This window comes from Pinus tabuliformis, chromosome 1_1 (genome assembly GCF_031772625.1).
Source record: "Pinus tabuliformis cultivar Carrire ecotype Pingquan chromosome 1_1, CPIR1, whole genome shotgun sequence".
NCBI classification, from domain to species: domain Eukaryota; kingdom Viridiplantae; phylum Streptophyta; class Pinopsida; order Pinales; family Pinaceae; genus Pinus; species Pinus tabuliformis.
The window spans coordinates 562,897,334-562,924,903 of record NC_142297.1 but is presented as its reverse complement, the minus strand read 5'-3'; the positions used below and the strand labels follow the sequence as shown (position 1 = coordinate 562,924,903).

General features: G+C 41.0%; 1 protein-coding gene across 2 annotated transcripts in view; it reads right to left on the bottom strand.

The window, feature by feature from the left end:
• Positions 1-27,266, bottom strand: part of LOC149214388 (DHHC-type zinc finger family protein) — a 260,641-nt gene extending 233,375 nt beyond the window's left edge. The window contains exons 1-2 of one of the 2 annotated variants that reach the window (XM_089392284.1): positions 26,460-27,266; positions 26,256-26,370 (exon numbers count right to left, since the gene is read on the bottom strand). In XM_089392284.1, the coding sequence (XP_089248410.1) occupies positions 26,256-26,370; positions 26,460-26,511 (167 nt within the window). In that variant the 5' untranslated portion in view covers positions 26,512-27,266. Of the gene's footprint in view, positions 1-24,835; positions 24,899-26,255; positions 26,371-26,459 lie in introns of those variants that run through there. The other variant, XM_089392285.1, reaches the window with a different exon arrangement.
• Positions 27,267-27,570: the final 304 nt, after the last annotated feature.

Here is a 27,570-nt window from a genome sequence, read left to right as displayed (position 1 = left end):
GAGGCTGAACTTGCCAACTTTTTGGAGGCATCCAAGCATCACGTGTGGATGGATACTAAGGTGGAATAATATTCTTCCATCATGAAGAACAACATATGGGAGGTTGTGCCACGACCAGTGGACAAGCTAGTGATTGGCTCCATATGGGTGTACAAGATCAAGCATGCTATGGATGGTAGCGTGGAGAAGTTCAAAGCCCGTTTTGTGGTTAAGGGATTTTTGTAGAAGGAAGGAGTAGATTATGACAATACCTTCGCTTTGGTAGCCATATACTCATCCATCACGGCTATCATTTCTATAGCAATACAAATGGGTTAGAGGATTCACCAGATGGATGTGAAGACGACCTTCCTTAATGGTACAATTGAGGAAGAAATCTACATAGAGCAATCAGAGGGTTTTGAGGTGCATGGGAGGGATTCCCATGTGTGCAAGTTGAAGAGAGCATTGTTTGGGCTCAATCAAACTACCAGGGCATGGTATGCACGGATTGACAATTGTTTGCACAATGTGGGCTTCACCAAGAGTGAGGTAGACATAAACCTGTACTACATTCAGGTAAAGAGTGAGCCTCTCATATTGGTGTTGTATGGTGATGACATGTTTCTCACAGGGTCTAAGGAGATCTAGCCCACTATAAGCGGGATCTTGTAGAAGAGTTCGAGATGAAGGATTTGGAACTGATACATTACCTTTTGGGGTTGGAGGTGGCAGAGAGAGGGAGTGATTTTCTTTGGACAAGGAAAATAAACAGTTAAAATCTTAAATCGTTTCAGGATGGAACACTGCAGACCCATGGCTACACCACTTGTGACCAACTACAAGTAGATCAATACTTCCAAATCGAAGGCAATGGACCCTACCTTTTATAGACAGTTGATTGGCTCTCTCATGTATCTAGTCAACACCAAGCTAGACATTTGTTTTGTAGTGAACACACTCAGTCAATTTATGGAAAAGCCTAAGCAAGTGCATTGGGTAGCTGCAAAGCATGTTCTGAGATATCTTCGAGGCACAGTTGAGTACGGGCTGAAGGTACATGTTGTTGCACAAACTAGCAGACCTAGTTTGTAGGCTAAAGCTAGGAGGCACAACAACAATTTGGGACAAAGGCCCACTGTCACCACAACCTATGTCCCCTTCTCTTCTCGAATTTTCAACAACGGGAGGAGTCCCAGTGTGGAAGGAATCACCTAGGGTAAGAAGATCAATGATGAGTTTATATGGTGATTTCCAAGGCCCATTCAAGGAGAGGCTCAATTAATGGTTCAAATGCTTCAAAGGAAGCTGAAAGGCTCCCCAAGAAAGACCTATGAAGGTTGACTAGACCTCAAGCTCAAGAATGTTCAGTAATGATGAGTGCCTAAGATCAAGACTTCCAATATTCCTCAATTATGATTAATATGTCTATACCAGGGCCCAAAGTGAGGAAAAAATGGCTCATTCAATGGAAAGATTCAATCAAAGTGCAAGCTTTGGGAGAAGCTAGGATGACTTTCCATGAAAAAACCCTTGAGAGAAATATTATAAGAGACCTAGGGTTGAGAGATATACATGAGGTAAAGGCTCATCCAATGGTCAATTATAGTTAAGAGAAAAGGCTTTGAATGATGAAACGCACAGTGCAAACCTTCAAGAAATTCCCAAGTCAAAAGAAGCTTTAAGGTTTCCACTCAGTGTGATAGCTAGGGCATCAATTTATTTGAAATTCCACTGTCGAAATTCGTTCAAAACTAGAGGATGCCTAGAGGAGACACAAATGAAGAAATTTGTCTGGACGAAATCCCAAAACTCCTCCTCCCTAAAATTTCACACCAAGCCCAAGAAAATCTCCTTAACCTTAGAGGGACAAAGAACAAAGGAGGAAAAGAGGTTAAAGAATGATATTTTGTAGAGTTAATGTGATCACCAAGGATCTAGGACCAATGCCTAGCTATTAGGAAGATTGGAGTCAAAATGATCTCAATTTAGGAAACTTCGCTCTTCAAGGAGGTGCAAAGAAGCAGCTTCAGTAACTATGGATGCAACTACACAGCAACTCTAGACTTTTATACTTCGATGACAAAGGTTATGGAGTTTCAAGGTTGCAAATGCACATTATCCTCTAGGAACATTGATTCAGTCTTTGTCCAATGAGTAACACGTGCAAAAATTTCAATAGTTTCAATGATTCCACATTCACATTAATTAGGGCACATTATTTCACCATAGAAAATAATTCCATGCATTAGACACTTGTTAAAACAAAAATATAGCATTATATTGCACTTACAAGACAAAGAAGAGTATCCATCCACAATCTTGCCAAAGAGAAGCTCCAAGAGAAACAGCGAAAACTTTCCACACATCAAAAATGCATTTAATCATCCAAATCATTCCACAAATTGCATCTTTGAATTCTTTAAAGAGAGATATCCCAAATCCAAGTGATGATGATGAATACAAATGAGGTCTCTTCAATTTATATGAGCCTCAAGGGGTTTGATTTAGTCTAATTAGCCTAATAAGCCCCTAAAAACAACTTTAATGTGCAAAGTAACAATCTAATTGGTGACAAGCCCACCAAATAGCTCAAAAGTACAAAATAAGCCTTCCAAATGAGGTCGAACTGGTAGAATCATGGTGCAAAGGGCTGTCGAAAGGACAATATATGTCCCTAATGTGGCAAAATGAAGAAGAGGGCTCTCAAACTAATGACCAAGGGATTGGCCCCTTGGTTTCCAAGCAAAACATCTATGGTGCTCCCAAATGGCTATGCGGCACACTGAATGGTCTCATGGGTCTCCAATTGATACTCCATCAATAAGGGCTAGGATGATGAAACAAGCCCTCCCATGTCTCCCTAGGTGAGACAAAACCCCATCTGGGCCCTAGATCAAATGCCAAGTGTCTAGTGTAAGTATTGGCTAGCTGGGCAATGTGGTCTAAGTGCATCATCATCCCTGCATGACTAGGGCACGAGCAAGCAAAATGTGGTGTTGAAGAATACCATGGTATGGTAGTCAATGCTCTGTTGTGGAGGAGGCTCATGGCTTTCAACGCTTACCCTACAAGTGCCATCATGACCCTCTAGAGGGCTTGAATCCCGTATAAGGAGGCCAAACCCAAAGTGAAGACCCACTTGCAATCCTGTATAAGATCCAATGTGTCTCCTCGCCTTCTAGTACAACAATTCATTAGTGCAAATGAGTCAAATGAGCTTACAAATCAGGGGCCCAAGTGGACACTTCATAGTGGCATGCCCTTCGAAATGGGCTCTAGAACGTACAAGTGTCCCTAGGCTCAAATGGGAGGTTAATAAAGGCCTCTATTAGGTGGTTTCAACCTCTAAGGGAATGACAAGTCCACGGTACATCCGTCAAATGGCAGGTGTCATGTGAAATAATGATGGAATGGAGTGGGGCAGCAGGGAAGGCTCCAAGCCACATGCCATGGTACAAGGGTAATCATAATGAGGGAAGCCCATACATGGGTGTATAGATGTAGGAGGGAGCAATTGTGGTACATGAGTTACCCCGACCTTTGTTTTTCCACCCTTCTTCATATGCCTTTTTCCTTTTATTGATTTTTCTTTCTTTTAACTGCTCGAGGCTCCAGGGAATGAGAGCATGATGTGTATGATATAACAGTGAATACCCCCTTAAGGTTAGGCAGTTCATCGCCCACCAGGGGTTGGGACAATCATGGGTTCCTTAATGATGCAGAGAGCTCACATAATGGGCCCTAGGAACTAGGGTGATGGCCATAATGATAGGGGGTAGAGCTCATGTTTGGCTTTTGCCCATGCGCTAAATTTTTTTATGCCCCAGCCATCTTTTGCATTTTATGGTACATTTCTTGTTGTAAATGGCCAAACTATGCTTTTAATTTTCTATTTAGCTGCATCAACCTTCAGGGCATCATTCCAGGCCCGACACAAAGTGTGGACAAGGGGAGGGGAAAGCTAACTCCTTATGGATCCAATGGACCAAAGTGAACCCGAATGGGAAAAGTGTAAAAAGTAGTGTTGAGAACATCGCGATAAAATCGCGATTTTTTCGCATTGCTGATAATATCGGTGACTTTTTTGGCTTAAAAAAATCGTGATTTTCTCAATTTTTTCGAAAAAAAGGCGAGTCGACCTAAAAAAATCGTCAGCCCACGCGGCAAAGCGATTTTAAAGGCAAATTTTGGTTTTTTTTTTCCTCTCATTTTGCAGACAGAGGGTAGAGGTGAGTGCTAAGGAGGAGAACTCATCCACAAGGGCAAGAGATGAGAAAGCGAAGGAATTTAGCACCCCAAGCAAAAAAAAATCAAGTTTGGACCCAATTTCTTCAGCAGAGTGTGGTTTTTAGGTATGGGCATCAAATTTGGCCATTTTTTTGTTTTTTTTCTTGTTTTTCCTTGGGTTTCTATAACCCATATATTTTCCATGAATTTTGCTTGGATTTGAGTGTGTTTTCTGTCATTTTTGTTGCATTTAGTGGAGAGGGGTTTTTTTGGTAAAAAATGCAAAACTTGATTGTTAGTTTCATTTGTTTAATTTCTTCTTGTGCTCTAGTTTTTTTCCATGATTTTTGCTTGGGTTTGAATGTGTTTTTTTGTCATTATTGTTTCATTGAGTTGAGGGTTTTTTTTGTCAAAAATGTTGGAATTTCTAAGTCTAACTGTTAGAAACTCTTCATGTGTTTTTCTTATTTATTTCTACCTACTTGTTCTGATTAATTAACAAGTTATTTACCATGTAAATACTGAAAATAAATACAAGTACATGCTCAACACATTACAGATCATCAACTGAAGGAAACAAAACAAGCACACAAGTGACACCGTTGTTTTTGGACCAATGTCCCCGGAAAAATCCAATGCGGGAAAACCGATGCAGCTATCTGAGGGTTTTAATTATTAAGCAGTTTTAGAATACAATCTGGGTGCCAAAACTGACTCACCCAATAGAGAATAATCTCGGCAATATTACCTCTCAGCCGGAGACAAATGTTCTGGTTGAAACACCGGATAAACATTCTAACAACTCCCAGCTCCAATCTGCCCACGAAAACGTCAGCCTCTAAGGACTATGTTATCCCTTTCTGGCCCAGCATCACCCTAGCTCGCCCTGCTTCAGCGTCTGTAGTCACTATGTCAGCCCTTAGAGCCTCTGCGTCACCCACGCTGGCTCTCTGAGGCACTGTGCAGCTCCTGGCTACCTCTGCGTGAGCCCTGGATGGCTCTGCGTGAACCTCTAGCTGGCTCTGCTTCCCTCTCTCCCGGCTTCTGCACTGATCCTCCTGGTACTATCTCTGCCTCTCTGCTTCTGTATTCACTGCCCCTCAGCTGCAACTCTGATCACTCTTTCGACTTCCTCAGCAAACCCTGCCCCAGAAAATCGAAATCTTGATCAACTCGATGTGTTCTCCAAGTGACCCTCAAGCCTCCACTTATACTTTTCTCGTTGACAATTCAATAATCGAGATTAAGTCCTTAATCAACGGCTAAGATTAACTTTGGCTTGATCCATGACTTTTGGACCCTTCTAACATAGTTTTATATTAATTCACATTAATATTTTATTTTCCCTAAGTTTATACTTAGGGACTCCATTAAAAATATTAATTATTTTAATATCTCCCAAACTGTTTAGAATCTGCCCAAACCATTTCTGGGTATTGGAGATCTCATGTGCTTTAGCCTCTCCACCAATTTTCGTGGCTAGAGCACATCCGATGCTACCCCAAATCAACACTCCCTCTTAGCGAGGACTGTGCTCTAGTAATACTCCTCACTGAGCATCACCCTGATCATCTGGCATCAGTCCCTGTGTTGATGCTAGGCCTGCTGCCCAACATCCTCTGCACTGCTGCATCATGTACTGCTACCCATGGCCCTGCCACTGCCACTGCTACATCTGTACAACAGCCCCTCTCATCGTGCTACCCATAACACTGCCACTACTAACTACTGCACTGCAACTCAATAACTGAGAAGTAAATGACTGATCTCCCAACTCTGACATCTTTTTCAGGCTAGAGACACCCTCGATGTTGAAGCTCCCTCTATCACTGACAAGTGCTCCCTCTTTGACCTCTGCACTACTGCATTAACTATGTGCATCTCGCACTACTGCCTCACGCTGTCCTAGAACTCCTGCACTGCAGCTCCCTCTATCGCTCCATCCACATCCATCTCTTACCGACATCTGCCAGCACTGCTACTCTTCTTCGGGGCTCCCGTAGCAAAGTATAATCCAAGAAGCTGGGTACCTCAAGGATCCTGCCCCTCATCGCCTGTAGTCTGTCAGACTATAGCTCGATGCCTCCCCACTTCCGCTCAAGTGGCATGTGAGCACTCATGGCACAGTTATCATCTATCTCCACTTCCTTCTCCGCCCTTGTTGGCGCAGCCTTGGTCTCGGAAGCCTCTCCCTTGCTCTTCTTCCTTGGACACTGGGTCGCATAATGACCCAGTTCCCCACAGTGGAAGCATTTGACCTTGGAGAGGTCCTTCTTTCGTTTCTCCTGCTTTCCCTCAGATGCTAGGGCAGCATCCTCCTCTTCCTCCTTCTTGATTCCAATCCCCTTGTAGCTGCGTCCCGCCTTGCTTAGCCTTTTGATCTCTTCTTAACGAAGAGCCGCCCACATTTCCTCCCAATCTGGAAGGGCCGCCCTGCCCAGTATGCTCTGGACAAACACGTCCCAGTCTTCAGAGACTGCGTTCAGGGTTGTTCTCACCATCAATTCTTGATCCGGCATGGCCCCTATAGAAGTCAATTGATCCCGGATCTCCTTCAATCAACCAAGGAAGGTGTCGATCTGTTCTCCCTTCTTCATCTGGTATGAATGCAACTGATTTTCTAGTAGCATCTTCCTCCACACGGAAGTATGTTGATACAACTTCTTTAGGGCCTTCCACATCTCATTTGCCGTATTCTTCTCAGCAATGTGTGGTACTACATGGTCCTTGACCCCATCAAGGATGATGCTCTTGGCCCTCGCCATTGCATCCTTGTACTTATCGTTATCAGCCGGGTCAACTAGGACCGCTATTGTCCTCAAGGCGAAGTGCTTGAGACGGTTCCTGTCTAGAACGGGTAAGATTTTGGCCTTCCAGACTACAAAGTTTGAGGCTCCATCCAGTCTGCCCTGGTCTCTTACCCCGTTCACTGCCATCTCACTGCTCCTCCACTTCCCTTCTGGAAGTTCTCGGTATGACTCCCTCTGAGCCTCGATTTCCCTCCTGTAAACCCCTTTGCCAATGTCGAGATGCCCCCACTCCAATCCTTAGTGCAGCTACACCACTGATCTGGATTTCTTGGCTAGAAATTCTCGGTAACAACTCCCTCCTCCTTGGTCTTACCCTGTTAGGTACTGTTCTGACTATAGTACCCCACCAGCTTCACTCTGCAACTTACCCACAACGTCCTAAGCTCCAGCAAATTGAAGGTTAGAGCTTCTAGGCTCTGCGCAATCCCGGCACCAGCGAAATTCGCACCTCCTGGCCACAGGCGTCAATCCTTCCTGACTGAGAAAGATGACCAGGCACTGCATAGGTCGAGTTTGCTTCCCTCTGCCACTATGTTGATCCTCTTCCCGGCTCAAACTTGATGACGCAGGCACTGCGTCACACCTTCCTTGCTGCTTCTCTACTAGGAACAGCTTCTGTCACTCGGGACAGCTATTTTTTGTTGTTGCTGCTCTGCTCGGCTGATGCCCTCAGTTTTCCTGTGATCTGCAACCACGCTCCAATAACAAGTTGGAATTTCTAAGTCTAACTGTTAGAAACCCTTCATGTACTTTCTTGATTTATTTCTGCCTACTTGTTCTAATTAATTAACAAGTTATTTACCATGTAAATACTGAAAATAAATACAAGTACATGCTCAACACGTTACAGATCATCAACTGAAGGAAACAAAACAAGCACACAAGTGACAGTTGTTTTTGGACCAATGTCCACGGAAAAACCCAATGTGGGAAAACCGGTGCAGCTATCTGAGGGTTTTAATTATTAAGCAGTTTTAGAATACAATTTGGGTGCCAAAATCGACTCACCCAACAGAGAATAATCTCGGCAATAGTACCTCTCAGTCGAAGACAAATGTTCTGGTGAAACACCGGATAAACACTTCGACAGCTCCCAGCTCCAATCTGCCCCACGAAAACCCCAGCGTCAGCCTCTAGGGACTGCATCAGCCCTTTCTGGCCCAGCGTCACCCTATCTCACCTTGCGTTAGCCCTTAGAGCCTCTACGTCACCCGCGCTGACTCTCTGAGGCACTGCGCAGCTCCTAGCTGCCTCTGCATGAGCCCTGGCTGGCTCTGCGTGAACCTCTGGCTAGCTCTACGTGAACCTCTGGCTGGCTCTGCGTCCCTCTCTCCCAGCTTCTGCGTTGATCCTCCTGTTATTATCTCTGCCTCTTTGCTTCTATATTCACTGCCCCTCAGCTGCAACTCTGATCACTCTTTCGACTTCCTCAGCAAACCCTGCCCCAGAAAATCAAAATCTTGATCAAGTGTATGTGTTCTCCAAGTGACCCTCAAGCCTCCTCTTATACTTTTCTCGTTGACAATTCAACGGCCAAGATTAAGTCCCTAATCAACAGCTAAGATTAACTCTGGCTTGATCCATGACTTTTGGACCCTTCTAACACAGTTTTATATTAATTCACTTATTTTCCCTAAGTTTATACTTAGGGACTCCATTAAAAATATTAATTATTTTAATATCTCCCAAACTGTTTAGAATCTACGCAAAACCATTTCCGGGTATTGGAGATCTCATGTGCTTTAGCCTCTCCACCAATTTTCATGGCTAGAACACATCCGATGCTACCCCAAATCAACAAAAAAATCATGAATCAAAATGTTGTATGTAACTTTTAATTTCATTTGTTTAACTTGTAATTCTTCTTGTGCCCTAGGTTCAAACTTCAATCTTACATTAAAACTCAAGATTCAACAAAGATATAAACATGCCAAGGAAATTGGACCCTCTGTGGGAATTTGGTGATCATGATGAAGCGCTTGACAAATCAAATTTCACTTGCAAGTAATGTGCGCATCATATGGCAGGGGGTATATAGATTGAAGTTCCACCTTGCACAAATTCCTGGACATGAGGTAGGGCAATGCACAAACACAAATCCAGAAATCATTCACAGAGCCATCAAATCATTGGAATAAATAGAGACAACCAAAGTGACCAAGGCAGCTCTGAAGAGTCAAATGGCAGGGAGGTGGAGTGGCAAGACTGGGAGGTGGCAATGAGAGTGGTACTAGTTCTTCTTCAACATCAGCATCGACACTCAACCCCATAAGTGCCTCATCATTTTTTATCCTAGAACCATACCTGGAGCACAACAATCTATCACGTCAACGCTTAAAAAAAGGGAGAAGGAAGAAGTTGACAAGTTGTTGGGCAGGTGTCTCCTTTGGAGTGATATCCCTTTCAACATTGCTAGGAACAATCCATTTTTCCAGTCTACGATTGATGTTATTGCTATTGTTGGCCTAGGGTACAAAGCCCCTTCATATGATGACTTTAGAGGGCGCATTGTTAAGAATGAAAAGGCTGAAGGCACTAAGAGATTGGAGGAGTTTAGAGGCTCATGGGCACACACAAGATGCACTGTGATGTCTGATGGTTGGACCAATCAAAAGGGTAGAACCCATATTAACTTCTTGGTTAATTGTCCCAAGGGGACAATGTTTATGAAATTTGTTGATGCGTTTGCACAAATCAAATATGCCTAGTTATTATTTGATTTGTTGAATGTGTTCATTCAAGAAGTGGATCCACAACATGTTGTCCAAGTCATAACGGACAATGCTACAAATTATGTTGTTGCTTGCAGGATGCTTATGGAGAGGTATCCTAACTTATTTTGGACATCTTGTGTTGCACACTGCATTGATTTGATATTGGAGGAAATAGGAAAAATTCATTTTGTCAAGAATATTGTTGAATCATCAAAAAACATTACAAAATTTATATATAATCATGCATCTGTGCCTAATTTCATGAGAACATTCACCAACAACAAGGAGTTGGTGCGCCCTTCCATTACACAGTTTGCCACTAGCTTCATATCTCTTCAATCCCTCCTGAATTCTATGTGGGATGTGAAGAGAATGTTTCTTTCAGAGGAATGGCGCGCTTTGCCATATAGCCGCAAACCAGAGGGAGAGGCGATATGCAGGCTAGTCTCATACCAAGAAAGCTTATGGGCAGGAGTGTAGGAGGTGTGTAGCATTACTGAACCTTTGGTCAAGGTTCTTCGATTAGTTGATGGAGACAAGCCCGCAATGGGCTACTGGCATGAGGCCATGGATAGGGCCAAAGAATCCATTCGCAGCTACTATGATGATAAGGTGGATGAGGAGTTTCATAGGCAACTCATATAGGACATGATCGATGAACGATGGAACAATACACTCCATCGTCGCATTCATGTTGCAACTTGCAGGGATCTACCTAAACCCCACATTTTATTACTCCTGTGGCTTTTTATTTGATGTTGAGGTCATGGATGGATTCTTCACTTGTGTTCAGAAGATGGTGCCATCTCCAACAGAACATGCAAAAATCTCCAAAGAAATGGAGATATACAGGATGGTAGGTGGCACATTTAGCTTTGACATGGCTATTGTGGATAGGAAGACTAAAATACCAGGTAAGTTTTCATTTGTTTCAAATTTCATTGTCTCTTCATACTTTGCTTCAACTTTCAAATTTCAATTTTTTTCTTATGTTTATCTTATTTGTTGTAGATGCATGGTGGAGAAGCTATGGTGATAGAGTGCCCAATTTCCAAAGGCTTGCCATTCGAGTGCTCAGCTAAACATGTAGCTCGTCCGAATGCAAGCGCAACTGGAGTGTATTTGAAAAAATACACACCAAAAGTGCAACAGGTTTAAAATATTCCAATTAATTTTTTGAATTGATTAAATAAATAAATATATATATATAATTATTAGTTTATTATTTATAATTTATTAATTTATGACCCTTGTACAGGTTGGAATCTCAGCGACTTAATGACATGATCTACATCAACTACAATCTTCGACTGTGGGTGAGGCAACTTGAGAAGACACCTGATGTGGAGGCCATCTCATTGGATGGGATTGACACCACTGTTGCATGGAGGGTTGAGACCGAGAGGCCTGTCATAGAGCCAGCCCCTGATTGGTTAGAGGAGGTAGTGGAGGGGGTAGCAGTTGCAAAGGAGGAGCTATAGGAGGAGCACTAGGAGGAGGTGACACCACCTACCATGGTCGCCAGTAGATGACATGGTCTACCTCCTATAGCTCCTAGTTCTTCAGCTTCTAGAGCACAGCAGAGTACACTGATAGTGCTAGCCCCAGCACCTTCTTCATCTAGAGGGAAAGTTGTTACATTTTCTCGCAAGAGGGGCAGAGGAAATTAGTAGTATTAATTATTTGGTTCAAACTTCATTTCATTGTATATGACATTATGACTCATGATATGAGATACATTATTATATTTTTTGTTGATATTTTGAGGCTAAGTTGGGACTCAGGACCTAGTATTCAAGACATGATTCGTTGTTATGTGTGATGTAGCACTAGAAATGATATTACACATCTTATATATTAGTTCTATTTTCATGTTTATGTGTCAATGCATTCTTTTATGTTGTGGATGCTTTAGATATTAAAAACAATGATTTTTTTTGTAATTGCAGATTTTTACCGATTTTAATGATTTTTTTCTAATTTCGGACCCTCGTCGATTTAATCTCGGTCATGATGTTCGCAACATTGGTAACAGGGGGGTATAATGAGCAGAGGGGAGTGATGCATATGGTGTCGGGAAGCGGGACCACACAACCAAAATCAAGGTTTCCCATGTAGTGCCACTCCTAAAGTTCACAGCCAATAAAGGAGATCCCATGGGACTAGGATACAAGACTAACCACCAAGTTGGAATAAGGGAATAAGAGTAAAGACCAAGCCCATTCTTTCCACTAAATCCCCCCCCCAATCCATGTCCAAATGTGTCCAGGTTAAGCAAGCAAAAATACCCAATTGCATAATGGAAAGCCATACCTTCGAAGTTAGAAGGCCCACTGTTAAAATTTGGCAACTAGGACCAAATTCCACTTTGGGCAGCTTATTTGAAGAAGATAATTATTGCATTAAATTCCTCTTCTCGAGAGGATGAAAATCAGCCTAAAGATCACCAAATTTGGATAAGCAAAAATATTTATTTGTTCAAAAGAAATTCTATAAGTCATAACCTTATCAAGGCAGGAAAAAATAAAAATTTGAAATTTTGAATTTTCCTCCAAGTGTCAAGGTCGGCATCATCTTCATAAGGACTAATCATGATGTCAAATTATATATAAAGGCATCCTCCATCCTCATTCATATATCCAAAAAGATCTCCAATGTATATCTGAGGCAACCGTGCTCAAGGAGGATGAAGGTTAGTTCTGTTTAGGGTTCATCTTCTGCAGCTAGGCCAAGATGCTTCACTTAGGGTGGCCACAAGAGAAGGGAAGATAAGATGTGGGCAATTTCTGGATTTTGGAGTGTTTTCTTGCTTCTTATAGGTCCGAGTATGGAGCTGAGGCTGCCACCTCGCATAAGGGTTGATCTAATTATAGTTTGGGCATGATCCCCATGGTGAATCTCTCTTAGAAGCTGGCTGCAGTAGCTTGAGTCACCTTCAGTCAGGCCACTGGCCTTGAACACCCTATTCTGAAGCCCTAGAAGCTACAGCTAGGATGCTGCAGTTTGGAATGCATGAGCTGAAGGCTGTGTGGTTCGTATTTGCAGCCTAGATGAAGGTTAATGGGAAGTGTATAGTTGGAACGTCTGGTTGATGGAAGTCACAGTCAATAGAAGGGTGTTGTAGCAGACCGCACTTGGCCCTAACCTGTTATCCGAATTACAGTGGTGAAGCATGCAGAGGGTGCCAAAATTACAGTTTTGATTTTTTGTCTAAGGGTTGTAAATTGGCAAGTCATTCTGATTTTAAGTTATTGTACTCTCTCTGTTGAACATTTGATATTGATAATAAGAAGAATTGTTCAAGGGTTTTCCCTATCTTAGGGTTTTTCCCTGGCTTGAGCCATATCCTTGTGTTCTCCTATCTTGGCTTGTCTTCTGTATTTATGTTGAATGTTCTTTCATCAATTACTATCATAAGTTAATGTTAATGATTAATGTGATTGCTAATGGAGTAGTGGAGTTAATTATGGGCTAATGAAGCAACTGTCCTAAGCAAGGAACATGTTAACTAAAAAATTAACATGGTAGCAGAGCTCAGGTGAGGACAAGTCCAAGCTAGAGTAAAAGAGAAAGCAATCACCAAGGGAAGTTCATTGACAAGTTCTCATGATTTCTACAATGGCATATGGGAAATTTCTGAAGTCTCATGTTTCTAGGCAAGAAGACTGAAGTTGAAGATTTGAGAACAAGTTTCTTTGAATTTATTTCCTTATGGGTTCTCGCTGGGCATTTATTGCCCTTTGCAGGTGACAGAAATATATATATTTTTGTGAATACTCCAAGTTATATCTGGTTGGTCATGATCTTTAACAATTCTTTATCAGAAGCTAAAATTCTAAGTAGGAAGGAGTATTTATGGGTTACGGTTAGCATTACTTGGCACTCACACAATTATAGAGTTATTGTTTTCTGTGCTATGGCTCGGCCCTTTTGTTAGGGTACATTTTTGTGCATAAATTGAGCATGTTTGACCTTATCTAAGGCATGTTTTAAGTTACAGGCAACATGACTCCATTTGTGGATGAAACCATGTAGCTCTATGGTGATTAAAGGATCGAACTCCCTTCTACCTAAGGTTCGGACCTTCTTATGATTTCTTCAATACCTGTGGCTTGGGATTCTGAGCATTCCGTACACATCCAAGACTCCATTGGACAGTTCGAAAATTTTCTTGTTACAGGTCTGAAGTATTTTTGATGATTGAAGCTATTTTACTCCTTCCAAAGCGCATTAGAATTCTTGATCATCTGAAGTTGTGTGAAAGGATATTGTTCCAGCATGATTCAACCCCATCTTTAATAACTTCATTGTGTAATGCTCACAAAATGTATCTCCTTGCAAAGCAATTTGACATTAAAAATTCTTGACACTAAACTCTATAACAGACCTTCGCAGGGGAACTTCAACTGGTCAACAAATCTTTGGATGGCTTCTCAGGACAGGGTTTTAAGTGTCAAACCATTGGATGCCTTACATCAGAATTTCAGATCTCTTGTAGAATGATATTCACAAAAACTTGGTTGACTGTCCTTGGAACAGAACTACAATCCTTCTTTATAACAGAACTTGGATGCCTTCTTTAAACAAAACTTTCGATGGCTTGGATGCCTTTTTTAAACAGAACTTTTGATGCCTTGGATGCCTTCTTTAAACAAAACTTTCGATGCCTTGGCTTGATGTGATAGTAATACAATTTTCTGAGTGATGTGTCCTAGGCAAGGGACCGCTTTGTAATGACTCAAGTCTCCTATCTTTATCCGACGAACAAACTGCATAGGCTCTAAGCTACTATTAAAAGGTATACTTCATGTTGGCAAATGTTACAGTGAGTATGCTGCTGTGAGATCCAAGTTGTTCTAAGGTGACAAATGCTACAATTGCTTGATCCACGCATTACACAGTTTATATGATCCAGTGTCAAAGTTTTTTATATGAAGTGCTCAAATTGCATAGAGTATATAGCATGTACAGCATAATATGTATGTGATGCAAGTGGTATGCATTTAATCCAAGCCATCTCCTAAGGTACGATAGTATATGATGTGAAGTATGTTGGAGTATGTATGTGAGTATGTTGTAGCATTATCCAAAGTTGCTATTGTATGGTTGATTTATATAACTATTGATGAGAATTTGTGTACACCCTTATAGTATGTATGCCATTAACAATGACATATTACATGGCAGATAGGATCCTTATATGGATATGGCACATTATATTATATGGCAGACAAGGTCCTCATATGAATATGACATATTATATGGCAGATGGGATTCTCATATGAATATGGCACATTATATTAACGGCAGACTGAATCCTCATATGACATATTATATTAATCGTATGGCAGACAAAATGTTCATATGATCTCATATTTCATAATGGCAGACTTACTATTTGCTTGGCATGGCAAACATGATACTCCTGTGTTGAAAGAATAGGCTAGTCATAGAAGGGCTAGGACTAAGAGGAAGTTGTCCAAATTTCAAAAGATAAGTATTATACATCTCTTTTATTGTCTTTTATCATCACTAATGTTTCTTGATGATGATGTGAAGTCCTTAATGATGATGGTGATGATATGAACCCATAGAATGATAAATGATACGTACTCCTTGTTGATAAGTACTCTCTTGATGTCATGAATAATGTGATTAGACTCTTTGATGGTACTTGATACTTACTCTTTGATGATGATAATCTGGACAATGATGAAGTAGATGATATGGTCGATCTATATAGTATAGACTATATTCCTTGGATTTCCTGATTATATAAATGATGTGGATCTCCTAATGCTAACATAATCTCTTAATTTGGATTGCAGGTTTCTGTGGAGAGGTTTTTGAGAGATTGTATTCGGATAATCTCTTAATGTTGATATGAACTCGTGGATGATGATGATGTGGATTCATTGATGATAAACTCTTTGATGTTACGGACTCCTTGATGTAAGCTTCTTGATGATGATATGAACAAAGTTAACTCCTTAATGATTTGGGTAAGGTCACTTTCCCAATACTTAGAGGCATTAATGATTGAAAATGATGTCCGTTGATAATAGATATCAATATAAGACTTTCAAAGCCAAGATGGAAATCCTTGAAAGTCTGGTGAGAAGGAGAAGTTGTTGATCCCTGGTTTTCTTGATAAACACCTATCACATGCCTCTAAGTCAAGTTATGGATGTGTTGCTCGTTGACATATCAGTGTGATGCTACTATTTATGGTCAGAAATTCACTACCAAAATACAAGATTTCATGGATATACTGATACTGGCTCGGTTGGCAGTTTGGGAGCACTATTGAAGTTGAATGCATGACTTATTATGAAGCCAGTTGGTTTTTGAAGCTCTTCAGTGAGCCATTTGAGCATGCGCTAGTAACCATCATTGTATATTGCAATATTTTTTAGAGGGATTCACTTATTCAGAGAATCCATTTTCCACAACAGCTCTAAGTATTGGGTACCACTTTATTTTGATATGATACATTGGAGAGCTACCAATCTCCATCATTATTGGTTGGATGCGCATATTATTGTCATCCATCCATAGCCGCTTGGTAAATTCTTCAAGGAGAGGTTGGGAGTCATGGATAGACCCTACTATGAGGGTCTCTACTCCTGGAAGCTTGGAGTACTTCTTGAGCTATGAGCAAACATAGGTTGAGTGGTTCACCTTCCCCTGTGATACTCCATGATGATATATGAGAGCATAGGGAGAGTGGTTCACCTTCCTCTATAGCTAATGATATATGCATAGGATGAGTGGTTCACCTTCTCCTATGGCATGTGAGCAGGATGAGTGGTTCGCCTTCTCCTGTGGACACCCCAGTTAGAGATGCTAATAGACATATGTTTGTTGTCACATGTGGACATGTCGGTGGGACGTGGTTCATCCTTTCCCCACATGTACGATGCTCATTCGCTACGATCAATGGTTGACATGTCGGTGGGACGTCGTTCATCCTTTCCCCAAGTGTAGGATCCTTCCTACCATTGATGATTGGCATGCATGTAGGACGTGGTTCATCCTTTCCCTGCGTGTGATGTGTTTGTAGGATGCGATTCATCCTTTCCCTACGTGTGGTTATAACATGTGTTTGTAGGATGTGGTTTCTCTTTTCCCTACGTGTGGCTGTGAGCAGGATGTGATATATTCTTTCCCTGTTGATGTTTTTGCATCATCCTACCCATGTAGTCCAAGACACATGGGAAGTACCTCTCATTTGGCCAATGAGTTGGGAAAAGTGGTTAGGGACCATAGCACTACCGATGGACACATCATGAAATGTCGTACTCCCTATGACTAGGATGCATGGTGTTTCTTCAACTTGATCACTTGGGATCAAGTCCAATTGGAGTTCACCCTTTGATTATGTGGATTGACTTTTGTCAGTGGAGAGTGGCAAGGTCTTGTGACTCACTCTCGATCGATTCTTCTTTATTATTCATATCAATGTTCAACAGAGCAGAGCAGAGATGAGATGAGACTCAGAGATGATTCATGGCATCAGGATGGCAGGTTGATCAATGATGATGGATGGATTGGCAGGTGGAATTCTCCCTAGTTGAGAGGGAGTGTTAAAATTTGGCAACTAGGGCCAAATTCCACTTTGGGCAGCTTCTTTGAAGAAGATAATTATTGCATTAAATTCCTCTTCTCAAGAGGATGAAAATCGACCTAAAGATCACCAAATTTGGATAAGCAAAAATATTTATTTGTTCAAAATAAATTCTATAAGTCATAACCTTATCAAGGCGAGAAAAACTAAAAAATTGAAATTTTGAATTTGCCTTCAAGTGTCAAGGTCGGCTTCATCTTCATAAGGACTAATCATGATGTCAAATTATATTTAAAGGCATCCTTCATCCTCATTTCATATATCCAAAAAGATCTCCAATGTATATATGAGGCAGTCATGCTCAAGGAGGACGAAGGTTAGTTTTGTTTTGGGTTCATCTTCTACAGCTAGGCCGACATGCTTCACTTAGGGGAACCACAAGAGTAGGGAAGATAAGGTGTGGGCAATTTCTAGATTTTGGAGTCTTTTCTTGCTTCTTATAGGTCCGAGTTTGGAGGAGGTTGCCACCTTGCATAAGGGTTGATCTACTTATAGTTTGGGCATGATCCCCATTGTGAATCTCTCTTAGAAGTTGGCTGCAATAGCTTGAGTCACCTTCAGTTAGGCCACTGGCCTTGAACACCCTATTCTGAAGACCTAGAAGCTCCAGCTAGGATCCACAGTCTGGAATGCATGATCTAAAGGTTGTGTGGTTTGTATTTGCAGCCTAGATGAAGGTTAATGGGCAGCGTATATTAGGAAGGTCTAGTTGATGGAAGTTGCAGTCAATAGAAGGGTGTTGTAGCAGACCGCACTTGTGCCCTAACCTGTGATCCGAATTACAATGGTGAAGCATGCAGAGGGTGCCAGAATTACAGTTTTGATCAAGCCCTTTTTTTGTCCAAGGGTTGTAAATTGGCAAGTCATTCTAACTTTAAATTAATGTACGCTCTCTCTACTGAACATTTGATATTGATAATAAGAAGAATTGTTCAAGAGTTTTCCCTATCTTGGGAATTTTCCCTAGCTTGAGCCATATCCTTTTGTTCTCCTGTCTTGGCTTGTCTTCCATATTTATGTTGAATGTTCTTTCATCAGTTACTGTCATAAGTTAATGTTAATGATTAATGTGAATGCTAATCGATTAATGGAGTTAATTATCGTCTAATGAAGCAATTGTCCTAAGCAAAGAACAGGTTAACTAAAAAATTAACACCCACCTTCAAACATACAATCATAACATATGGGTGAAGGCACATAATGGCTAGCTCTGGTTGCGAAGAATGGTGGCACGTCGAGCTATTTGGTGGCTGCAAGTCGATGCTGGCTGCCAGCTGAAGTCAAATCCAGGAGAATTTTTCCTATGGGTGTCACCCACTGGTGGTGTGTAACATCTGGCTCCAACTGGGACATGAACTCTCAGTACTCGAACAGGGAGATCATGAGAACACCAACAATCTCTTGGGACCGTAGACTTGTTACCTGCACATCAAAGACTAAGCACACGAGGCAACATGTTTTTACGACGTTCTTTGATCACCCATGCTTTTATTAGGCCATAAAATCAATAGGGAATAAAATTTAATCTAAAATGCAACTTTAACCCAAATGCATCTAATCTATCATGATAACATAACATGATGTCAGTTATAATGCAAAAACCAACATGTAATGCATCCTACTCTAATATGCATATTACATCATATAAGTAGTAAGTGTAATCACAGACCCAATGCAACCAACATATCATCCAGTCAATATGAGAACGACTGCCCATTTGCTTGCTCATACAATAGATCCAAAGGCAAGGGCAGGAATGGTTATATGGAAGGTCACAAGGGCAGGAGGTGGTAAAATAAAATGTCCACAACTGAAGATCATGGGCGAAAAGGGAACAAAGGGATGCAATCTACTCCACTGAATCCTCTCTTCCAACCAAAAGGTAGAGATATCAATAACTAAGCTTATAAATCTTCAATGAATGACAACCTCAAGCATATCATCCTCATCATGCTCCCTGTCATTTATATCGCACTTTGTAACCACCACAAGGTCATGATCGGAAGGAAAGGGAGACTAATGACATGAAGAGACACAACAAGCAGGTTTCCCATGATGATCACACTTAAGAGAGTGAGAGGATTCCTCATTATTAGTGATAGTGCAAGAAGGGTTGAGGAAAGGGTCCACATGAGACTCAACTACATTCCCAGGATCGTGAGGAAAAACAAGGATCCTATTGATATCATCATCATCGGTGTCATAGATAGGGTCCTTGTCAAAACAATGCCCATGAACCTCCCATTTCCCCTCTTCAATATGTAAGTAATCATTGATATCAAAGTTCAAAGGGGGAGCAGGATCATTTTTCCCAAGATCTTCATGATGTTCAATGAAGGCTTCCTTTTGAATATCTAATGGTTGGCATGCTTGAAAGTGTTCAAGAAAGCCATCAAAGAACGCTTCAATAGATGAGATACTCTTAGGTTTGCAATTATGTAACCATGAATTATGACCATGGAGGGATCTCATAAATAGCATCATGAGGACATCGTGATGAACCAATTCAGCTTTTGAGGCATATGTGGAAAATCTTGCCACATGATCAATTGTAGATAATGGATCACCATCAAACTTGGGCACCCCACGTATGATAGTCCAGGTGAGATGCTTAGCACGTCCAGGAATGCGAACAATGTCCAAGGCAGGGAAATCATCAAAGAAAGACATCCTATTAAGATATACATGCAAATTATGCAGGGTGAATTTAGAGATGCCTAGAGATATGCTTGCTTCACCCTACAAGCATTGACCTTAAAGTTCAATGAAGAACTAGGGCTTTGTTATTCCAATGGAGTCGCCAAGAATGATATATCAATGATGTCGTATAGGAACCAAACACACATCTCATGTCCACAACAGCGGCACCAAAAATGTTGTTGCAAAAACTAGCAGGGCTAGTTTGTAAGCTAAAGCTAGGAGGCACAACAACAATTTGGGACAAAGGCCCACTATCACCACAACTTATGTCCCCTTCTCTTCTCAGATGTTCACCGGCAGAAGGAGTCCCAATGCAGAGGGAATCACTTAGGGTAAGAAGATCAATGATGAAGTTCTATGGTTATTTGCAAGGTCCATTCAAGAAGAGGCTCAATTAATGGTTCAAATGCTTCAAAGGAAGTTGAAAGGCTCCCCAAGAAAGACCTATGAAGGTTGACTAGACCTCGGGTTCAAGAATTTTCAATAATGATGAGTGCCTAAGATCAAGACTTCCAATATTCCTCACTTATGATTAATATGTCTATACCAGGGTCCAAAGTGAGGCAAGGATGGCTCATTCAATGGAAAGATTCAATCAAAGTGCGAGCTTTGGGAGAAGCTAGGATGACTTTCCACAAAAAACCCCTTGAGAGAAACACTGTAAGAGACCTAGGGTTGAGAGATATACATGAGGTAAAGGCTCATCCAATGGTCAACTATAGTTAAGAGAAAAGGTTTTGAATGATGAACTACAAAGTGCAAACCTTCAAGAAATCCCCAAGTCAAAAGCAGCTTCAAGGGTTCCCACTTGGTGTGATAGCTAGGGCATCAATTTATTTGAAATTCCACCATCGGAATTCGTTCAAAATTGGAGGATGCCTAGAGGAGACACAAATGAAGAAATTTGTCTGGACGGAATCCCAAAATTCCTCCTCCCTAAAATTTCGCACCAAGCCCTAGAAAATCTCCTTATCCTTAGAGGGACGAAGAAAAAAGGAAGAAAAGAGGTGAAAGAATGATATTTTGTTGAGTTAATGTGATCACCAAGGATCTAGGACCAGTGCCTAGCTATTGGGAAGATTGGAGTCAAAATGATCTTGATTTAGGAAACTTCGCTCTTCAAGGAGGCCTAAACAAGCAGCTTCACTAACTATGGATGCAGCTACATGGCAACTTTAGACTTTTATACTTCGATGACAAACATTATGGAGTTTCAAGGATGCAATTGCACATTATCCTCTAAGAACATTCATTCATTCTTTTTCCAATGAGTAACACATACTAAAATTTCCAATAGTTTCAATGATTCCACTAATTCGCATTAATTAGGGCACATTATTTCACCATATGAAAATAATTTCATGCAATAGACACTTGTTAAAACAGAAATATAGCATTATATTTCACTTACAAGACAAATAAGAGGATATCCATCCACAATCTTGCGAAAGAGAAGCTCCAAGAGAGATAGCGAAAATTTTCCACACATCAAAATGCATTTAGTCATCCAAATCATTCCACGAATTGCAGGTTTGAATTCTTTAGAGAGAGATATCCCAAATCCAAGTGATTAGGATAAATACAAATAAGGTCTCTTCAATTAATATGAGCCTCAAGGGGTTCGATTTAGTCTAATTAGCATAATACCCTAAAAACAACTTTAATGTGCAAAGTAACAATCTAATTGGTGACAAGCCCACCAAATAGCTCAAAAGTACAAAATAAGCCTTCCTAATGAGACCAAAATGATAGAAACATGATGCAAAGGGTCATTGGAAGGCCAATATATGTCCCTCATGTGCCAAAATGAAGAAGAGGGCTCTCAAACTGATGAGCTAGGGGTTGGCCCCTTGGTTTCCAAGCAAAACATCTGTGGTGCTCCCAAATCGTTGTGGGGCACACTAAATGGTCTCATGGGTCTCCAACTGATACTCCATCAATAAGGGCTATGATGATGATACAAGCCCTCCCACGTCTCCCTGGGTGAGACAAAACCCCATCTGGGTCCTAGATCAAATGCCAAGTGTCTAGTGCAAGTATTGGCCGACTAGGCAATGTGGTCCAAGTGCATCATCATCCCTGCATGACGAGGGCATGAGCAAGCATAATGTGATGTTGAAGAATCCCATGATATGGCAATCAATGCTTTGTTGTGGAGGAGGCCCATGGCAATCAACACTCGCCCTACAAGTGCCATCATGACCCTCTGGGGGGCATGGATCTCATATAGGGGAGCCAAACCCAAAGCAAAGACCCACTTGCAATCTTGTATAAGATCCAATGCATCTCCTCACCTTCCAGTACAACAATTCATTAGTGCAAATGAGTAAATGAGCTTAAAAATCAGGAGCCCAAGTGGACACTTCATAGTGGCATGCCCTTCCAAATGGGCTCTAGAATGTACATGTGTCCCTAGGCTCAAAAGGGAGGTTAATAAAAGACCCTATTAGGTGGTTTCAACCTCTAAGGAAGTGAAAAGTCCACGATACATCCATCAAATGGCAGGTGTCATGTGAAATAATATGATGGAATGGAGTGGGGCAACAGGGAAGGCTCCAAGCCATATGCCACGGTACAAGGGTAGCCATAATGAGGGAAGCCCACACATGGGTGTATAGATGTGGTAGGGAGAAATTGTGGTAAATGAGTTACCCCGGCCTTTGTTTTTCCACCCTTCTTCATGTCTTTTTCCTTTTATTGATTTTCCTTTCTTTTAACTGCTCGGGGCTCCAGGGAATGGGAGCATGATGTGTGTGATATAACAGTGAATGCCCCCCTTAAGGTTTGGCAGTTCAACGCCCACCAGGGGTTGGGACAATCGTGGGTTCCTTAATGATGCAAGGGGCTCACATAATGGGCCCTAGGAACCAGGGTGATCGTCATAATGATAGGGGGTAAAGCTCATGTTTGACTTTTGCCCATGCGCTGAATTTTTTTATGCCCCGACCATCTTTCACATTTTATGGTACATTTCCTATTGTAAGTGGCCAGATTATGCTTTTTACTTTCTTTTTAGTTGCATCAACCTCCGGGGAATCGTTTCAGGCCTGACCCAAAGTGTGGAAAAGGGGAGGGGGAAGCTAACTCATTGTGGACCTGGATGGGAAAAGTGTGAAAAGGGGGTCTAATGAGCAGAGGGGAGTGATGCATATGGTGTTGAGAAGCGGGACCATCCAACCAAAATCGGGTTTCCCATGTAGTGCCACTCCTAAAGCTAGCTGCCAATAAAGGAGATCCCACGTGACTAGGATACAAGACTAACCACCAAGTTGGAACAAGGGAACAAGAGTATAGACCAAGCCCATTCTTTCCATCAAATCCCCCACTAATCCATGTCCAAATGTGTCCAGGATAAGCAAGCAAAGATACCCAATTACATAATGAAAAATCATATAACTTCAAAGTGGGAAGGCCCACCTTCAAACATAAGATGGGCGAGGGCACATAATGGCTGGCTCTGGTGGCGGAGAATGGTGGCACATCGAGCTATTTGGTGGCTGCAAGGGGTGCTGGCTGCTGGCTTAAGTCAAATCCAAGAGAAACATTCTCCTATAGCTGTCACCCACTGGTGGTGGGTAACAGTACATCCAGCAGGATGGAGTCATGCTGGAGGGGGACACTGATGTCGATTGGGAAGGCAGTACATTTGACAGGAAGAGCACTTCTGGGTGCAGTTTCAGTTTGGGATCAGGAGCAGTCTTTTAGTACAGCAGGAAACAGAGGCCAGTGGCACTGAGTTCTGCAGAGGCCAAGTACATGGCTGCCAAATGGCAGTATGCTAGGCTATTTGGCTTCAGAAACTCCTTGTTGGGTTTTTGATAAGGAGCTAGATCCGATTGTCATTCACTGTGATAATTAGAGTTCTATTAAACTCCCTAAGAATCTACTATTCCATGACAAGTCGAAGCATATTGACATCAAGTACCACTTCACCATAGATTGTGTGCAGAAGACAGATCTCTCCTTGTTTGAGCATTTGGCTTTTCTGTTTTTTTTTACTTTTAATGAGGTAATCATGCATGCACGACAACATAATTCTTAATTTACATAAACGATGTTAATTATTTATAAGGTTTCAAGTACACGACACTTTACTAATCTGTAGTGATTTATGACCCCTCTAAATCCTTTTTCTCTCAAACAAGGTGCTAGGGGAACAAGAACTTAACCATGAAAGGAGAAAGAAGAAGTAAGAACCATTGGACAGACCATAGCCTTTAAAAATAAATCTATAACAATTCCAAAAGGACACTCAGACAGTAGGACTTGAGATTTGAAACCAGCAATTCATTTGCTTGCTGGTGACGAACTGGGCACAGTCAAACACTTAGAGGATGGCCTTTATTGGTCTTATCAACAGGCGAAGCCACACATAGTAATCACATGCAGACAAAAAGACTTGAACGCTAAGGGTAGCATTTTACCAGTATCTGCTTACCACAAAACTGAGGACTCGACTCTTAAATGCAATAGGAAGCTTACCACAGTTCCTTCTTTGCACTATTTTCAAAAACCATAATGTCAGCCATGAAATATATGAAGAAGTGAGGAGAATTTAACTTAAGGGAAAATCCAAGAGCACAGAAAGAACTGAATTGCAACTCTGACTAGCATACAAATTGCTATTGATCTTGAATACCATATTTTTATCACTCAAGAACGCTATGACAGAGAAAACTGGGCATTGCCTTACTTATTTGGGTTCGTTGCTAACACAAAACTAATCATGTTCAGTTCAACTTGCACAGTGAGTTACTAAGGGGTTTCCCTATTACCAGGTACCATCCACTGTCCACATTGGAGGCCATAGCTGATTGTGTAGAGACAACGTGATTGGTCTGTGGAAAAAGACAATCGAGCCATTAAATCAAGAAGGGCACTATTTCCATACTTAATTGCTTTATGATAAAACTTTTCATAAAGGGTGTACTGCTTCAGAAGACACTAGCCTTTCAAAATTTGAGGTTCATGTTCTTTGGGAGATGTATTGTGCATGTTCAAAATAAATCTACAGGAATTGAGCTGCTGGCTACCAAATGTCAAATGCCAGCATGTTATATAGCATTCACTGGAAACAAAATATTTTCAAAGAATGCAAATGTAGTGGAAATGAAAAAATTGTGTTTGCCCAAAAAATGCAAATAAGTGGTATATACCTACAAACCATACGCAAGTTTATTGAAAAATCAGTGAACTATACTGAAGGGAAAAGAAAGATACAGAAATTGGAGGGTTTATTGGCAGACCAGTTTCTTAGATAAGTTTATGGGAATTGAACTGCTGGTTACCAGCTGACAGTTCAGAGAAATACCGGTTAGACCAATTTAGCACTCACTAAAACAAAAGAAATTGAAGGAATGCCACAGATTCACATTGGTGGAAAACCGAAGTTTCACATTGCGGAAATGAAAAATAAATGTTTGCCCAAAAAACGCAAAACAGAGCGTTAAACATCCCGATAAAATATGCAAGTAAACTGAAATACAGGAAAAATTAAAATATGTTGAAGAGAAAACAGAATTGCAGAATTTGGACAGTTGAGTTTCCTACGAGTTTCTTTGGGTAGGCCACCGATCAAGATCAAGATGGGGTCAATCTTGGTCGATTTATACGAGCGTATGTGGGGATGCCCCCAACTTTGCAACGTTTTGTATTGATGCAACTGCAGTAATGAATTGGCAATAACGTAAAAAAGTTCTTGTGCTTCGTTGGCTTTGTGATTATATCAGGGAAATGCCAATTCCAAAATGAATAACAAGAATGGATTTCTTGTCTTCATTTGTAGAGTTATTCTTTACTGCATGATTGAGGGATTCTGCCTTCATTTGATATGTATTTTTACTTCTATTTTTTTCTCGAAAGAAAATGCCCTAGGAATTTCTAATTTGGCTTTCAACAGTTGCTGTACATTTGAGTCCCACTGTCGCTGTGGACATTAATATAATCTCTCTTTCTATAGTTTCTTTGAGTCACGATGACTACATTTTGTCATTCATGTGTAATCTCTTTTGTTTGAACAAAATACATAATAGAATTGAAACCTGCAAATCAATCTTCAGCACAGAAAACTGGCATTTGAAGTAAAAAGCATCCTCTCAACCTTCAACGGTATATCATTGCAAGCGTTGATTGAGAATAACGTATAGATCCAGGACAGGTGACTAAGAACTAATATGTCAGAGAAAGAAATGTTACCAGGGATGGATTATAGCGTAATGTATCAGATCAGAATCTAACAGAAATAGGCCTCCAACAAGCACAAGATGAATGCCAACCAGTCCTGTCTTGGTTCCCCATGTAGATTTCTCTGCTGAAGAATGAAACAGAAGTCCTCAATTCAGCTCAAGCAAGAAATTTAAGCAACACAAATAAATAGTCGACAGCTAATCTGAAACTCACGCATGCAATCCTTGAAGCAGGTATTGAATTCTGCGGCAGATTGAATCCTCATGTCACCCAATAAAATATATTTGGACTACTCTTTTAATGATTGTGTTTAATATAGAACCCCATCAAAATCCTTTCGTATCATGGGCGTCTCAGGTGATACCCAGCTGGATCAGACCGTTAATCTCCTCGTAACAAGAATTTGCAGAGAGACCCAAATCATTGTATTCAGTGAGCAAGCACTTGCATCGATCCAAAGGCTAATCTGACCAGAAAAACGGGGTAATGATGACCCCTCGGAATAGCGGGGACTTGTATGGAATCAAATGGCATTCATGAGGCGAATGATGAGCTGGAGCTCTGGGCACGTGTTTGCACGAAAGTGGTGTCCTGGAATTGAAGTGAAATTTACCAAGTTTTGGACAGATATCGCGATAGACTCTTTTTTCCCGATTGTGAAAGAATTTCCACTTTCTGTTTATATCCTCTCTGTTTTGGAATTAAAAGCTAACTTCCATTCCAATCCGAATAGTTAGGTATATAAAGCTTCACACCCTCAAACCCAGCGTGGTTTAGTTATCAACAAGCTGACAAATGAGTAGATAAATATACAGGCGGGTCGTGCCTTTTTTATCTGAACTGGGTAGTGTAAATCAAGTTAGATCTGTTGTGTACCGATGGCAGGCAGTCTTCGAATTTGACATTAAAAGCCAACGGCCATTCCTGTCCGAAGAGTTAGGTGAATAAAGCTTCATACCTTCAACCCGCAATGGCTTAGTTATCAACAAGCAGACAAAGGAGCAGACAAATTTACAGGCCGGTCGTGCTTTTTTTCTTTAACTTAGGTAGCGTGGTTAGATCACTTGTGCATGAAGAGTGGTATCGAAAATTGTAAAACAGAAATTAACTTTGTGACATTCGCATATTTTTTAGTTTAATGATTTTGAGTTTATTTAAGATTCTAAATATTTCATTCTTAATTTTGATATATAAATTTATAAAAGATTAATTTTAAATTTATGATTTCATTTTTCCAGGTGGAGAACACTGCAAGAATTAAATCTAACCTATTCACATCACTGGAATTTTAATTCAAAAATATTATTTTTATATAATATTTTTA